The 12,403-nt window shown below is 40.9% G+C and overlaps 1 protein-coding gene across 1 annotated transcript; it reads left to right on the forward strand.

Moving 5' to 3' along the window:
• Positions 1–3,437: 3,437 nt before the first annotated feature.
• LOC310843775 (vitelline membrane outer layer protein 1-like) lies at positions 3,438–5,670 on the forward strand (the record flags this gene model as incomplete). Its single annotated transcript, XM_083737513.1, has 3 exons — positions 3,438–3,641; positions 4,692–4,773; positions 5,373–5,670. The coding sequence occupies exons 1-3, from the start codon at positions 3,455–3,457 to the stop codon at positions 5,668–5,670; spliced, it is 567 nt and encodes a 188-aa protein (XP_083593639.1). The 5' UTR covers positions 3,438–3,454.
• Positions 5,671–12,403: the final 6,733 nt, after the last annotated feature.

Below are 12,403 nucleotides of genomic sequence, written 5' to 3' on the forward strand. Positions count from 1 at the left end.
AACAGAACTGTTAGATCCCAAAACTAAGATACTTTCAAGAATGTATAACTTGCTGTTAAAATGGAATACTCAGGATGAAACGGTTAAATCTGCTATGATTAAATGGGCACAAGATGTTGGACATAACATTATGTTTGCTGACTGGGAACAGTTGTGGACCACAGGTATGAAATTTACGGCATGTAATGTCTGAAGAGAGAATATTATGAAAATGATATACAGGTGGTACATGACACCAGTCAAGCTTGCAAAAATGCATCATTTGCCCGATAATAAATGTTGGAAATGTAAAGAAACTGAAGGTACATTCTTTCACCTTTGGTGGACGTGCCCAAAGATTAAGGCTTTCTGGGAGATGATTTATAATGAGATGAAAAATGTATTTAAATATACCTTTTTGAAGAAATCAGAGGCCTTCCTCTTGGGCATAGTCGGCCAACTGGTGCCAAAGAAGGATAGAACTTTTTTTTATGTATGCAACAACAGCAGCAAGAATATTGATTGCAAAGTATTGGAAGACACAAGATTTACCCACACTGGAAGAGTGGCAGATGAAGGTGATAGACTATATGGAATTGGCAGAAATGGCTGGCAGAATCCGAGACCAGGGAGAAGAGTTGGTGGAAGAAGATTGGAAGAAATTTAAAGATTACTTGCAGAAATACTGTAAAATTAATGAATGTTAAAATGATGTTGGAGTGAAAATAAGTGATATTGGTAACAAGATTAATAAGAATATGTAAATACGGATTGATAATGGATGAAAATATATAGCTATAATAGGTTAAGATATAGAGTAAAGATAAATGAAAGAGGGTAAGGATTTGCTGAAATGTATTTCTAAATGGGAATACAAAAAGGGTACGTGTGAGGAGGTCATGGAAACAAGTAAATGAGCCTAAAGATATTGAAAAATGGATTTCTTTTTCTTTTTTCTTTTTAGCTATTTGTTTTTTGTATCTTTTTCTTTTTCTTCTTCTATGTGTGTTTTTTAACTTGTTAATCTTTGTTTAAATTTTTCTCTATTCTGTAAACCTATGTTTTTTGTAAAACCTTAATAAATATTTCTTTTAAAAAAAAAGTAAATTGAGTCCCCCACTGCTGTGGGAAAGCAAACCTTGGTTTATGAACGCTTTGGTTTAAGAACAGACTTCTGGAACAGATTAAGTTCATAAACTGAGGTACCACTGTATTAGTGTCAGCACTTATACATTCTGGCCCTTGTTTTCAAAAAGTCAGTTTCAAGGATCCTTTCCAGCAATGAATAAGTAGAGAATCCAGATCAGTTAAAGCAGAGTCAGCACCAGTTGTGGAGGGGGCATTGGCATCATGTCAATGTGCTCATCCCAACCAGCCCTGCTTGTGGCAACCATGGCAGACATCATCTGCTTCCTCTATTGGTTTCCAGGGACGTCACTCACTACCCTCTAAAACTAACTCCTAGATCTTAAGTGGACAATAGGTGGGAGTTAAGCTGGGTGTCCATCATGGTTGCCACCCAGCCTACCATCTTAAGTTGCCTAAATTGTAATGCTTTAGACCACCGATGTATGACATCAATACATTGCATAGGTCTGTGAACTGTACCATAACTTAAAACAGCAGGCTGGGTGACCATCACAGGATATTTAACAACATTATTTAACACTTAGTTCCAGCTCCGAGGGCCTTCTGGTGGTTCCCTCACTGCAAGAAGTGAGATTACAGGGAACCAGGCAGAGGGTCTTCTTGGCAGTGGCGCCTGCCCTGTGGAACGCCCTCCCATCAGATGTCAAGGAAATAAACAACTATCTGACTTTAAGAAGACTTCTGAAGGCAGAGCTGTTTAGGGAAGTTTTTAATGTTTAAAGTTCTATTCTGTTTTTAATGTTCTGTTGAAAGCCGCCCAGAATGGCTGGGGAAACCCAGTCAGATGGGTGGGGTAGTAAAATAATAATAATAATAATAATAATAATAATAATAATAATAATAATAATAATAATGATAATATTCATCCCTGGGTTCCAGTATTATGGGAGAACTACATACCAAGCACAATAGAGTTTTATAAAGGCATTGTGATATTATTTTTTGATCCATTCCCAAAGCATGGAATCTGCCTTTCATACATGTGATACATGTGGAGGTGATATTTTAGGTGAGCCATCTAGCATGGTCCCAAGATCTCTTCCATCATTAGTCGGTGCTGTTTAAGACATCATTTGGAATCTTAGGATCATCCCTCCCAATATGCTCCCAATATGTATTACATTGAATCATATTTGCTATTTTGTTGCAGGCTCAGTTGAAGGAGCTCACGTAAATCCCCAAATGACTTAGGCCCCCAAATATCTCAGAAAGCACCTCTTTATCTATAGACGCTCTCAGGTGTCAAGATCTGCAGAGGCGCTCCCCGTGATACTTCCACTGCCTTCCAATGTTTGGGATGGTGGTGACCCAGGAGATAGCATTCTCTGTGGCTGTAGAATATTCTCCCTGGGAAGTGTGTTTGGCACCTTCACTATAGTTTTCACCACATACTGAATACAGTCCTCTTCATGCTGGCCTGTAACGCCCGAGATATTTATTTTGAGGACTCACCCTATTCCCGTGACTGTTAAATACTGACCAGTTCTGTCCAGTCATGGAGCTGCAGAGCATTGCAGTTGATGCTCAGGAAGACAACTCCCACATCTCCTTTTTCCTGTTCCTGGTTGCTGCCCACATTAATATAAGCAGCTCAGCTCAAAGTCTTTCCCACATAGGATAATTGACTGCAGTGAGACACTGCATGAAGCAGCTTGCTGAAGGGAGAAAGGAAAACAAGGGCTGCCTCCTGTTCATAATTATACAAGCTTAGGCAGTGGCCAGAACTGAATGAGGTAAAGCAAGAAAACAAAACAACAACAACAATAATAAATAAATTCCAGCTGTGCTGTTATTCCCAAAAGGTGAGTAGTAGTAGCAGCAGCAGCAGCAGCAGCAGCAGCAGTAATAATAATAATATTAAAATTATCATTTGCAGGGTCTTTTCTGTGCTGGCTCCACCCAAGGGTGACTGACCTTCAGGCATCTTGAAAGGCATTCAAGACTCACATGGTGTGATTGGCCTTCCCACTCATGCAATGAAAGTTGGATTGTGGAGTCTTTTTATTTTTATTTTTGTGACTCTATTCTGTTCTAGGTTTTAGTAATAAACTTTTAGGTTTTTATTGTTGTGAGTCACTTTGGACAAACCTTTGTTAACAATGTTTAGGAATTCTTGAGAAGCAATAATAATTACTCAGGGGTTAGGTAAAACCCAGCCATTATTGTTCTAGAAAATTAGAAAAGCCAACCAGTGAATCTGTTGCATCAGCCAAAAGCAACCACATATTCTGAAAAACAGGATTCAGGGATTTGGTGTTCACCATTCTCATGGCTATTATTTTCCCACTTGTTCTTTTGCTGCTAGATCTGCGGTGAGCTACCTTCCATGGCCCACTTTATAGGTACTGCGCTCTTCTTGATCTTCTCCAGCTGCCTCTCAGATGCACAACTCCGAAAGGCTAACAAAGAACTCTCAGTGCCAAATGGAGCGCCATGGGGTGAATGGGGACCCATAGAATTCTGTCGCGAAGGGTATGCAAATGGATTCACATTGAAGGTACATACCTCCTTGTGTCCTCCTTTTCAGGCACCTTGGTGCCAAGTAGCTGTGACAATAAGTATGAATGGACAAAGTCCCGGGGTGGCTCTGCTCAGCTGACCTCCATCTGACTAAGTTACTTGGTGGTGAGGTCATTATGATGCAAACGTACTGGTTGCACACCTAAGGCCCTTTAGCATTTGAGGTTCTTCTTCATGTGCCTTCTCTGTGAGAGGTCCGGAGAGCAGCAACACAAGAATGGGCCTTTAATGTAGTGATTCCTCACTTGTGGAATGCTCTCCCCAGAGAGGTTTGCCTGGAACCCCTGTTACATACCCATAGGTGCCTGGCAAAAGCATTCCTCTTCTCCCAGGGCTTTGGCTAATTAAACTGTTGGGAGAATTGTTTTTGTTTGTTATTATGGCATGCATTTTTGTTTTTTTACATTGTAAACCACCCTGTGATCTTCAGATGAAGGGTGGTATAGAAATTAAATACATGATGATGATGATGATATTGCACCATGCCAACAACAGCTGAAAAGTAATGGCTGGGTGAACGAAAAATGAATTCAGTTCATTTTGAAGCAGATTTCTAGTTCATCTTCAAGTTCATTCTCTTAAATGTGTTATTTACACTTTGGACCCTTTGTGCATTTAAGCTTAAATATCATCATTTTGAGGGGAAAGAAAACAAACTATTCATATTCTGCTGTGTGTGGAATGATGGTTCCTTAGTCTTCTTAAGTAAATTTTATCCTTCAACACAACAGCTTGTGACTTTCTGGAGGCTGAAATATTTTTTTGCCAAGGAACACTTGGACAAACTTGAATTGAACTGGGAACTGAAATAGTTCATTTTGTAAAGGGGCAAACTTGAACTGGAGTTAGTTCCTTTTGGGGCATGTCAAACGAGTTCCTTTTCAAATCAAACCATCCAAGTTCTGTACAATACTGTCAAATTCAGCCTGCCAATCTAGCGTGTGTGAAATTCCTCCTGAAAATGCTGTGCTTTGCTCTTAAATGTGGTCTTATTGCAGTCACAGCTTCTCTTCTCCCCAAGGCAGACACAGCGGTAAGACCAGCACAGTTAAAAGATGATACATCTCTGAATGGCATCCGTCTTTCTTGCACGGATGGTTCAGAAATTCAATCTGCTGTTGGTCGGTGAGTAACTTTAAATATTCCATTCCTTGGTTTTGTTGATAGAAAGAAGTATGGAACCAAATGTGGCAGCTTCTTGAGGAGGAAACATCTTGGATTATGTTGACTTATTCATGGGCTGCCAAACCTGAGTGCATCAACAATGCAACAGGGAGGGATGTGATAAAATAGCGAAATGCAATGTAGAAAAGACAGTTGCTCAACATTCGGATGTAGTTCCAGAGTGCATCACGTTTCCTTCCCCAAGAATTAATCATTGAGCTAACAAAATTAAATAAAACATTCGGATGTAGTTCCTGTGTGCATACTTCCTAAAGAACGTAAAACACAAAATAACAATAGAAATAAGAAATGTGCACCCCGCCACCGAAACCATTCTTTATAGCTATTATCCAACTTTCCAAAAACTTAACAATTCTTGAGATGGTTTGAGCCCTTTTTTGTTAAAATATACCTTCTATATTTCCTCAAAGTCAAAGCACCAAGGATTCTTTGGGGGAAGCCATATGCTTCAAATGTGTGCTGAATGGCTCTGAATGTATGGTGCAGACATGATTTGAGCAAACATTTCTTCAGAGTATTAACACCACTATCTTTGTCAGGTATGGAAAATGGACAAAGAAGCAGACTTGTCCTAAAGGCCGTCTAATCTCATTTTCTCTGAGAGTACTAGAACCACAAGGAGAATGGGTGGATGATACATCTGCTAACAATATCAAGTTCCGCTGTGAAGATGGGCTTGTCCTGACAGGCCATTCAATTGACTGGGGTACGTATGGCCCATGGAGTACAATCTGCTCTAAAGGCGCCATATGTGGAATTCAGACAAGAATTGACAGTGACTTGACATCCGGCGACATGACAGGACTTAACGATGTGCTCTTCTACTGCTGCGACTGAACCATGTGGGTTTCACCCGACAATAGCTCAGTTCCCTGTGCCCCAATGGCTCCATGACGTGAAACTTAATAATAAAATGTATTCCCAATGAAGAGTTCTGGGTGTCTTTTTTTGATGCACTGTGCCTTAAATCTTCATGTATGGCTTGTTAGCAAAGCTATTTAAATCTTGGTAATGCTTTATTGAGGAAGCGGAACACAACATTGTATAACTTGAGGAGAAAGCAACAGAGAGGCTTTTGTCTTTCTTAGGTCAGGCACCAGACATAGTAGGAAGGCTATGAACTATATATAACAGGGGGGAACTCCCGCAGAACTACACAGCCAATCAGAGCGCTCGCTACCTCAGTGAATGTTGTGCCACTTTGCTTGGTTGTTAAGCAAAACCTCAGCCACCTGGTTTGCTGACTTACTAATAACAGAATGAATGCTAAAGTCACACACAGAACAATCTCTGCTGTGGCAATTCCATCATGGCTGCTGGATAGGAGGCTAACCATAGAATTGGAGATAGGACAGAGAAGGATGAATGGATACAGAAGAATGTAAGAAGAGGCCCACTGGATTGTACGACAGGTCTATCTGGTCAAGCATCCTGTTACTTAGAGTGGCTTCTCAGATGCCTTTTGAAGCCCAGAAACTGGCATTGAGTGCACAGTCCCACTGTTCTTCCATGGCAGCTGATGTTCTGATAGGGCTGTCATACTGTACGTCCATAATTTCCCTGACTTAGCTGGGATTCGTCCATTGAAAATGGCATCCAGGGGGCAGGATTTTCTAAAAGCAGCCTGTCACTTTTTAAAACAGGACAACCCATATTTTTAGAGGTGATATTTTCACACGTGTCCTGAACCCCAACGTAACTGGATTCCACAGAGGAGTCACGGAAAAAATATGGCTGGTCAAGGGAACCATAGACTCAAAAAGGTTGAAAACCACAGCAGCAGACAAAGCCTACACTGCTTATTCAGGCTCAAACCAGTGAGTATGGAACAGTCAAACAGAAAACACTTCCTTTACCAACACAAACTTTGGCATTGTCGGAGTCCTGGCTTGCAGCAGCAGGTTGTTCGCAACCTCTTTTTTCTGTTCGCCATCAGCTGCAGAAATCTCAAGGTACTGAACCACATGAGGATAATACAGCTCTCAATCATTTCCGTCTCCATTGCACTAATGGTGCAATAAATGAGTCTACATCAGGAACCTGAGTATTCTTTAGATTTCTCTCCTACTATGATGCGGGTGGCACTGTGGGTTAAACCACAGAGCCTAGGACTTGCCGATCAGAAGGTCAGCGGTTCAAATCCCCATGACAGGGTGAGCTCCCGTTGCTTGGTCCCTGCTCCTGCCAACCTAGCAGTTCAAAAGCACGCCAAAGTGCAAGTAGATAAATAGGTACCGCTCTGGCGGGAAGGTAAACGGCGTTTCCGTGCGCTGCTCTGGTTCACCAGAAGTGGTTTAGTCATGCTGGCCCCATGACCTGGAAGCTGTAATCTGGCTCCCTCGGCTTATAAAGTGAGATGAGCGCCGCAACCCCAGAGTCGGTCATGACTGGACTTAAGGTCCTTTACCTTTACCTATGACCTTGTAGCTTTCAGGTGAAGGGCTGCCGGAAATGTCTTATGAATTATTTTAGCCTCCAGAACAGCTACAGAAACCACTCTCAGTAATTCCCAGCTTCATAGAAGGAACCCAAGTCTCATTCAACAAAAAGTTAACAAACATATTGTATTATCTTTCAGTAAACTATGGTGAAAAGCACAACTAGTGAGGAGTCACAACACAATTCCACCAGCGCAGAGTGGCAGCTTGGTCTTGAGGGTTTCCTGAGTCAATCACAGAATACCTTTTGGTATCCAGCATGAGAAGTGTAGGAAAAATGGTAGCTATTTAACAGGGATTACCGTTTTTACAGTTCAGAGGTTATTTGTTCTAGTAAGCTAGAAATACATGTTGCTTTATAAATAAAAACATTTCTTTTTAATTTAGCAGTTAGTTTTCTTAGAGTAGGTCTGACGAAGTTAAACCTTGCCTTCCAAGACCCACTCATTTCATGAAAGTCCATTCTAATTTATCAAATGCCTTTTCTGTGTCAGAAAGGAATGGAATAGCAATTTTGTTTCTTTGTAATAGTTATACCAAGTATTCTCCTTAGTATCCTGAAGAAATCTCCCTTTAATGAAGCTGATCAGTATGCATACATTCAGACAATCCCCTTTCTAACACATTCAGCAAAAATGAATGTCAAAATCTTAGAGTCAATTTAGAAGAGATATTGTTATATGGTAGCCAACCAATGATAAATCTTTATTTGAGTTTGATATCAAGAGTTTTTAATTAACACTCAAACTCTATTAAAATCAGGTGGAAGATACCTGCATTCTCAGGGAATTGCTGAGATTTCCAGGAGGTCAAAATATCTTTTAAACTAAAAAAACAACAATCCTAAGGTAATCAAACTCACCAGCAAAGAACAATAAAATGAGAACTGAAGATGCTCTGTAGCCATGAAATGTTAAGTACTGGATTGAAAATAAAATGAAAAACTGTGGAGGGTGGCTGAGATGGTTAAAATTCCTTAACAAGAGCTGCAGTTTCATTGCAACATTGCTTATATATCTATTCTATACTCTCTCTCTCTCTCTCTCTCTCTCTCTCTCTCTCTCTGTATATCAGCTACTAGTTTTTCTGGAGAGCCTCCAACACAAGAAAGTGTATGTGTTGTTTTATCACAACATTGCTACCATGGTCTTCTTCCATAGTTGGGGAGACTGGGACAAGTCTCAGTACTGTGACCATGACCGCCTGGTTGCCTTTGCTTTGAGTGTGGAACCTCCCAAGGATGGGGTGGATAATATAGCAGCCAACAACGTCCACTTCAAATGTGAAAACGGGAGAGGAATGTTTGCTAATGGAATATGTTAGGGCTATTATGTCAGCGATTTTGGTCGGGTGGCGGGATTTAAGTTGAACAAGCAAAAAACTAAGGTTCTAGCAAAAAAATTGACAACTACAGAAACAGATGAGTTCGTGAAAGAAACAGAATTAAATGTGGTTAAAAAAGTAAAATACCTAGGGGTGTATCTGACCTCCAAAAATTTGAATCTGTTTAAAGACAACTACGAGAAATGTTGGTCAGAAATCAAAAGAGATTTGGAAACGTGGTCAAGATTGAAACTTTCCTTGTTGGGCCGAATAGCAGCTATAAAGATGAACGTATTGCCAAAAATGTTATTTTTGTTTCAGACCCTACAGATCGTGGACAAGGTGGAATGTTTTGGAAGGTGGCAGAAGGATATCTCTAAGTTTGTTTGGCAGGGCAAAAAGCCCCGAATAAAGTTTAAGATATTAACTGATGCGAAAGAAAGAGGGGGATTTGCCCTGCCAGACTTGAGGTTATATTATGAATCTGCAGCCTTCTGCTGGTTGAAAGATTGGATCTTACTGGAAAACACTGATGTCCTAGATCTGGAAGGGTTTGACAATGCTTTTGGGTGGCATGCATATTTGTGGTATGACAAGATTAAAGTGCACAAACTGTTTAAAAACCACATTGTTAGGAGAGCAATTTTAATGGTCTGGACAAAATATAAAGACTTATTGGAGAGTAAGACTCCGAGGTGGCTCTCACCGGTGGAGGCCAAGGCACGTAAGAGACCTAATATGGAAGCCAATTGGCCTAAATATGGGGAAATTATTGAAAAGATTGGAGACAATTGGAGGTTGCAGAGCTTGGAAAAATTAAAAAACAAGGTGCGAGATTGGTTGCATTATGCACAAATTCAAGAGGTCTTTAAAGTAGATAAGAAGGTTGGATTCCAGGTGGAAAAATCGAAACTAGAGACAGAACTGTTAGAACCAAAAAGTAAACTACTTTCGAGAATGTATAACCTGCTGCTTAAATGGAATACTCAGGATGAGACAGTCAAATCCGCAATGATAAAGTGGGCGCAGGACTTGGGGCATAACATTATGTTTGAAGACTGGGAAAGGTTATGGAACACCGGAATGAAATTTACGGCATGTAGTGCCTTGAAGGAAAACATTATGAAAATGATATACCGGTGGTACATGACCCCAGTCAAGCTTGCTAAGATATATCACCTGTCTGATAATAAATGTTGGAAATGTAAAGAGGCGGAAGGGACATTCTTTCACCTCTGGTGGACCTGCCCGAAGGTGAAGGCCTTTTGGGAAATGATTCATAATGAACTAAAAATGGTACTTAGATTTACCTTACCTAAGAAACCAGAGGCCTTCCTCTTGGGCATGGTGGACCAGAGGGTGTTTAAGAAGGATAGAACTTTTTTTATGTACGCCACCACAGCAGCAAGGATTCTGATTGCAAAATATTGGAAGTCACAAGATTTACCCACACTGGAGGAATGGCAAACGCAGTTGATGGACTACATGGAATTGGCCGAAATGACTGGCAGAATCCAAGACTTGGGAGAAGAAACAATCGAGGAGGACTGGAAAAAATTTAAGGACTATCTGGAAAAATATTATAAGTTGTATGAATGTTAAAAAACGCACCTTTTAGGAAATTCTAGCTTCAGTAATGTTAAACTAAAGAAATGGAAACTAAGGTACAAGAAGTCAGAGATAGAATAATGAAACAACTTTATTGTGTTAAAATGAAAACGTACATGATTTGGGTTATAATACATTTGAAATTGGGTAACATGATAAAATGAAAGATACAACAAGTATTGAAACAAGTTAACAAATTGCTGATGTTATGTATCACAGAGAATGCAGGGTTGGGAGGACGCGGGGAAGTCCAGTAGATTTGGAAAAAAGAACAAGAAAATTTGTAATTTTCTTTCTCTACTTTTATAATATGCTCTTTATTCTTTTTTCTGTATTTCATAAAACTAATAAAAAATATTATTAAAAAAAATGTGAAAACGGGAGAGGAATGTTTGCTAATTGAATATGCTGGGGCTATTATGTCAGCGTTAGCACCTGCTTTTCTGGTGCTATATGTGGGCTGCAGACAAAGTACAGCCTGATCAAGGAGAAGGTGATGATGCAGCACTTAATGATATTAAGTTTTACTGCTGTAGATGAAGCTTGTTCTAGTAGTTTGCTGACCTGGAATTTAACCACAATTAAATGCTAAACAAATATGAGTGTGTGTCCTTTTTTTTGAGACCAGTTCCTCAATTCTAGATAGGAGACCAACAAAAGAATAATGTGGAAGAGCAACAAGCGCATAACCACATAGAAGCCTTCGCCCATCCAGTGGCATCCAAATACTTGGACTACAACTCCCATTAGCCATTGCTTTAAAATGAATCTGGGAGTTCCTTCTACATTGTGTGGATAAGAAACTTCCTGCATCATTTTGGACCTTTTAAAAAGTCTTTCCTGATGCATGTGTGACTGTATTTTATTTCTTCACAGCATTTGTGAATCATAGCTGTGACTTCACTCATTGGCTGAAAACACTAAATAGTAGGAGCAGACTCATGTCTTCCTTTTTGTGTTGAATGGGGACTGCACATTTTCATTCATAACTCTCATTCTACAAGGTCTAGAGACTTTGTGGTTACTTTAAAGTGGAAGCTCAGTGTCTAGGCCTAGGATAGAAGTACCTGCTGTGTCATCCTCTTGGTGGACCTGATGCAAAAAAACGAAAACATTAAATGACAATGTCTGAATTTGTTCGTGGAGTTCTCCAGCTAAACAGTGTTTACAAAAATGCATATATTAGGGGAACATGTGCATTCTAAAAATTATGTTTTGCTTGTGAAGACCCCTGAGACCTCCCAAGAAAGACACAAATGACGCCAATATTAGTTTAAGGTTTTTGGCATAATTTTGGCCACAACTTTATTGATTACAAAATGTCGGTAAAAGTAAACACCCTGAGAGAGCCCTACTGCGGATGCAAATTCACCCCAACATTCTCGCAGGTGCTCTGGCATGGCCCTAACCCCTGAAACGGGATTGGACAAAAGCATGGTGAACACCTGGATTCCTTTACCGGAATACCCTATGCACACTGGGAGGGGCAGGTGTGAAAACCTCCCCTCCACCACACCTTGAACCAATGCCTAACTGCCACACGAATACCCACGCTCGCCACCAAAGAACTCACAACTGTAACCAGCCCCTCTGACACCCTGGTCAGCCAAACATCATGTCCGGCATTGGAAAGATGCACACCATCAGGCCTATACAAGGCCGCATCCGTGAAGGTAATGCCTGCATGGCGGATAACAGTGCCTCCCAGGCCCAGAACCTTCCTGGCCACAGCGCAATCCATGCACATTCTTGCCCACTCGGTGGCAGCTGGGCAGTGGCTACCGCACCATACACATCGCTGGAGCAATTGCGACATGAAACTTTTGAGTCTTGGGAAGGCAACAGCCAATACCTCCAAGTCCATCTGGATGCGGGAACTCAATCTGAGGCCATGAGAAAAAGACAAGATGGCAACTAGGGATAATATCCCTGGTTGAGTTGGTGGAGACTTTAACATCCTTAACCAAAACACCATCCTTCACTTCCAAGGCCGCACCATACCTGGCTCCAGTAAAGGGGGAATTGCCCCTGCGATTCGCCCTGGCCCCAATAAAGGGCAATATTGGCCTCCACATCATCACTGAAGCTTGTGGAAGAAGTACCTGAAGATGAGGTGGTATCCTGTCCTTGCTCCTCCTGCCTCTCCGATGAGAATGGCACCTCCAGTGGCATTTTCCAGCCCTGGAAGGCACACGAGGAAC

This window comes from Podarcis gaigeae, assembly GCF_964106915.1.
Source record: "Podarcis gaigeae genome assembly, chromosome: 4".
Classification (NCBI taxonomy): domain Eukaryota; kingdom Metazoa; phylum Chordata; class Lepidosauria; order Squamata; family Lacertidae; genus Podarcis; species Podarcis gaigeae.